At 48.7% G+C, this 2,195-nt stretch overlaps 1 protein-coding gene across 1 annotated transcript in view; it reads right to left on the bottom strand.

Moving 5' to 3' along the window:
* MBOAT1 (membrane bound O-acyltransferase domain containing 1) overlaps positions 1–2,195 on the bottom strand; it is a 92,389-nt gene that overhangs the window by 45,743 nt on the left and 44,451 nt on the right. The window contains exon 6 of the mRNA XM_013007200.2: positions 741–924. Coding sequence (XP_012862654.2) covers positions 741–924 — 184 coding nt within the window. The remainder of the gene's footprint in view (positions 1–740; positions 925–2,195) is intronic.

Raw genomic sequence — 2,195 nt, 5'->3', positions numbered from 1 at the left:
ATCATCCTAGTTGGGTGAATTGGTCACTGGGGTCTCGTCAGGGCTTGCGAGCAGTCATCTGGAACAGAACTACATACTGTTCTCTTCCCACCTGGAGTAAAGAATGAGGCAAACCGAACCCTCCAGGAAGCAAGCAGGCCAGAGTGTGAATGAATAGGCCACACGAACCACAGCAGCCTCTGGTCCAGCACCAGAACTGGATGGTGCCAGGCTACCACCACTGACCGCTCTCACTAGGGACACACTAGAACATACAAGTTAGCACGAGATAACAATGAACAACAAAACTCGAATTTGTAAAAATGGCCAGTATCTAATGGGTACCGGAGGACTCTCCAAGACCATTGTCCCAAGTCATGCCTTTCCAACTTGGAATTGAAGCCACTCCTGGCAGCCACCTCTCAACCAAATCATAGATTTGTCCAATTAAAAAAAACACACACAAAAGATTAGCACCCAGGAGCAATGTGCTCCTTGGAACAATCAGCTATAGGAGGCTGAAAGGGCAGTGAAGTGAAATGAATGGATGAAATGAATGGACATAAGGAACCCAGGGTGGAAATGGGGAGAGAGCACTGACGTATTATGGGAATTGCAACCAATGTCCAGGAGCTATGCATGCATGACTGATTGAATCAAAAACTAATCTGTGGTGTAAACTTTCAGCGAAAGCATAATACAATGGGAAACACAACCCGCTCTCTGGAGCTCTGGGCAGACACTTGGCACAGACAACTCACAGTGGGAGAAGGATCTGGCAGGCTGTGGCCCTCTCTTTGCTTCCAGTTCGCCTCCAACAACTGCATGTGGGTATGTCTCCCCTCAATGAAGGCGACGTAGTCCTTGAAGTTGTTGCAAGGGCCAGCTATGACACTCATGAAATTGAGAAGGTAGCTTAAGTATTCCAAGAGGGAGGGTTTCACTCTGTGGAAATAAACAAAACGGAAGGTTGAGCGCTCTCCCCTTCTTGGCTTTCTCTCCAGGACGTGCCATGGACCAACACATGCACATCGATGGCGAAGGCTTCCATTGCGCGTCTCAAAAGGAGGGGTGGGAAATCCTAACCCTGATAAGGTTGCCTGAGTCAGAATCAATTTGATGGCCCTGAGATACCTGTGATAGGATCCCCGACGGCACAGTGGTGAGGTGCTCGGCTGATAAACTAAAAGGTCGGTAGCTAGAACATCACGCGTGAAAGAGCCCAACAGGAACATCACACGAAGGAGAAAGATGCGTCTCTCTACTTACGTAGAGATTTACCGCCTTGGGAAGGAAACCGTTGGGGCAGTTTTACTCTGTCCTACAGGGTGGCTTTGAGTCCCAGTGGACTTAATGGTAACAGCGGGGTTATAGATGGGCTGTAATCCCATTTAGGGGCGGGGTTTCTTTGTTGTGTTAATGGGTCAGTATTAGCATAGGGTATGTTCCCAATCGATGTCTTGTGAGATATAAATGAGCAGATTAAGCAAGCAGAAATGGGGGAAGATACACTCCACACCACGCGAACATCTACAAGGAGGCAGGAACACGTGACATCTACAAGGAGGCAGGAACACGTGAACATCTACAAAGAGGCAGGAACGTGTGAACATCTACAAGGAGGCAGAACACGTGACATCTACAAGGAGGCAGGAACAAGTGAACATCTACAAGGAGGCAGGGACGCGCGAACATCTACAAGGAGGCAGGAACACGTGAATATCTACAAGCAGGCAGGAACACGCGAACATCTACAAGGACGCGCGAATATCTACAAGGAGGCAGGAACATGTGAACATCTACAAGGAGGCAGGGACACGGGAACATCTACAAGGAGGCAGGAACACGTGAATATCTACAAGGAGGCAGGAACACGCGGACATCTACAAGGAGGCAGGAACACGCGAATATCTACAAGGAGGCAGGAACACGCGGACATCTACAAGGAGGCAAGGAACAGAAGGCGAAAAGAGATGATGACCTTCCCCTAAAGCCTGCTCTTAGAATCAGCAGTCTTTCAGCCTCTTAAACAGGGAGGAAATACAATCTGCATGGTGATGCTCCCACTTGTGTTACTTCTGACAAGAATGGGCTGACACAGAACGACAACAGGGTTGTTTGTGTGGATTACTGTGTGCGACATAGCCTTGTCCCATGTGGAGAAACCAGGTTCAAAGAAAGAGTGAATGAGAAGGATGGTCCACTGAGGAGGAGAT

The sequence above is a fragment of the Echinops telfairi genome, unplaced genomic scaffold (assembly GCF_000313985.2).
Source record: "Echinops telfairi isolate 266 unplaced genomic scaffold, ASM31398v2 ScPeMD7_5868;HRSCAF=6743_0, whole genome shotgun sequence".
NCBI classification, from domain to species: Eukaryota; Metazoa; Chordata; class Mammalia; order Afrosoricida; family Tenrecidae; genus Echinops; species Echinops telfairi.
This window is presented reverse-complemented; position numbering and strand designations above follow the sequence as displayed.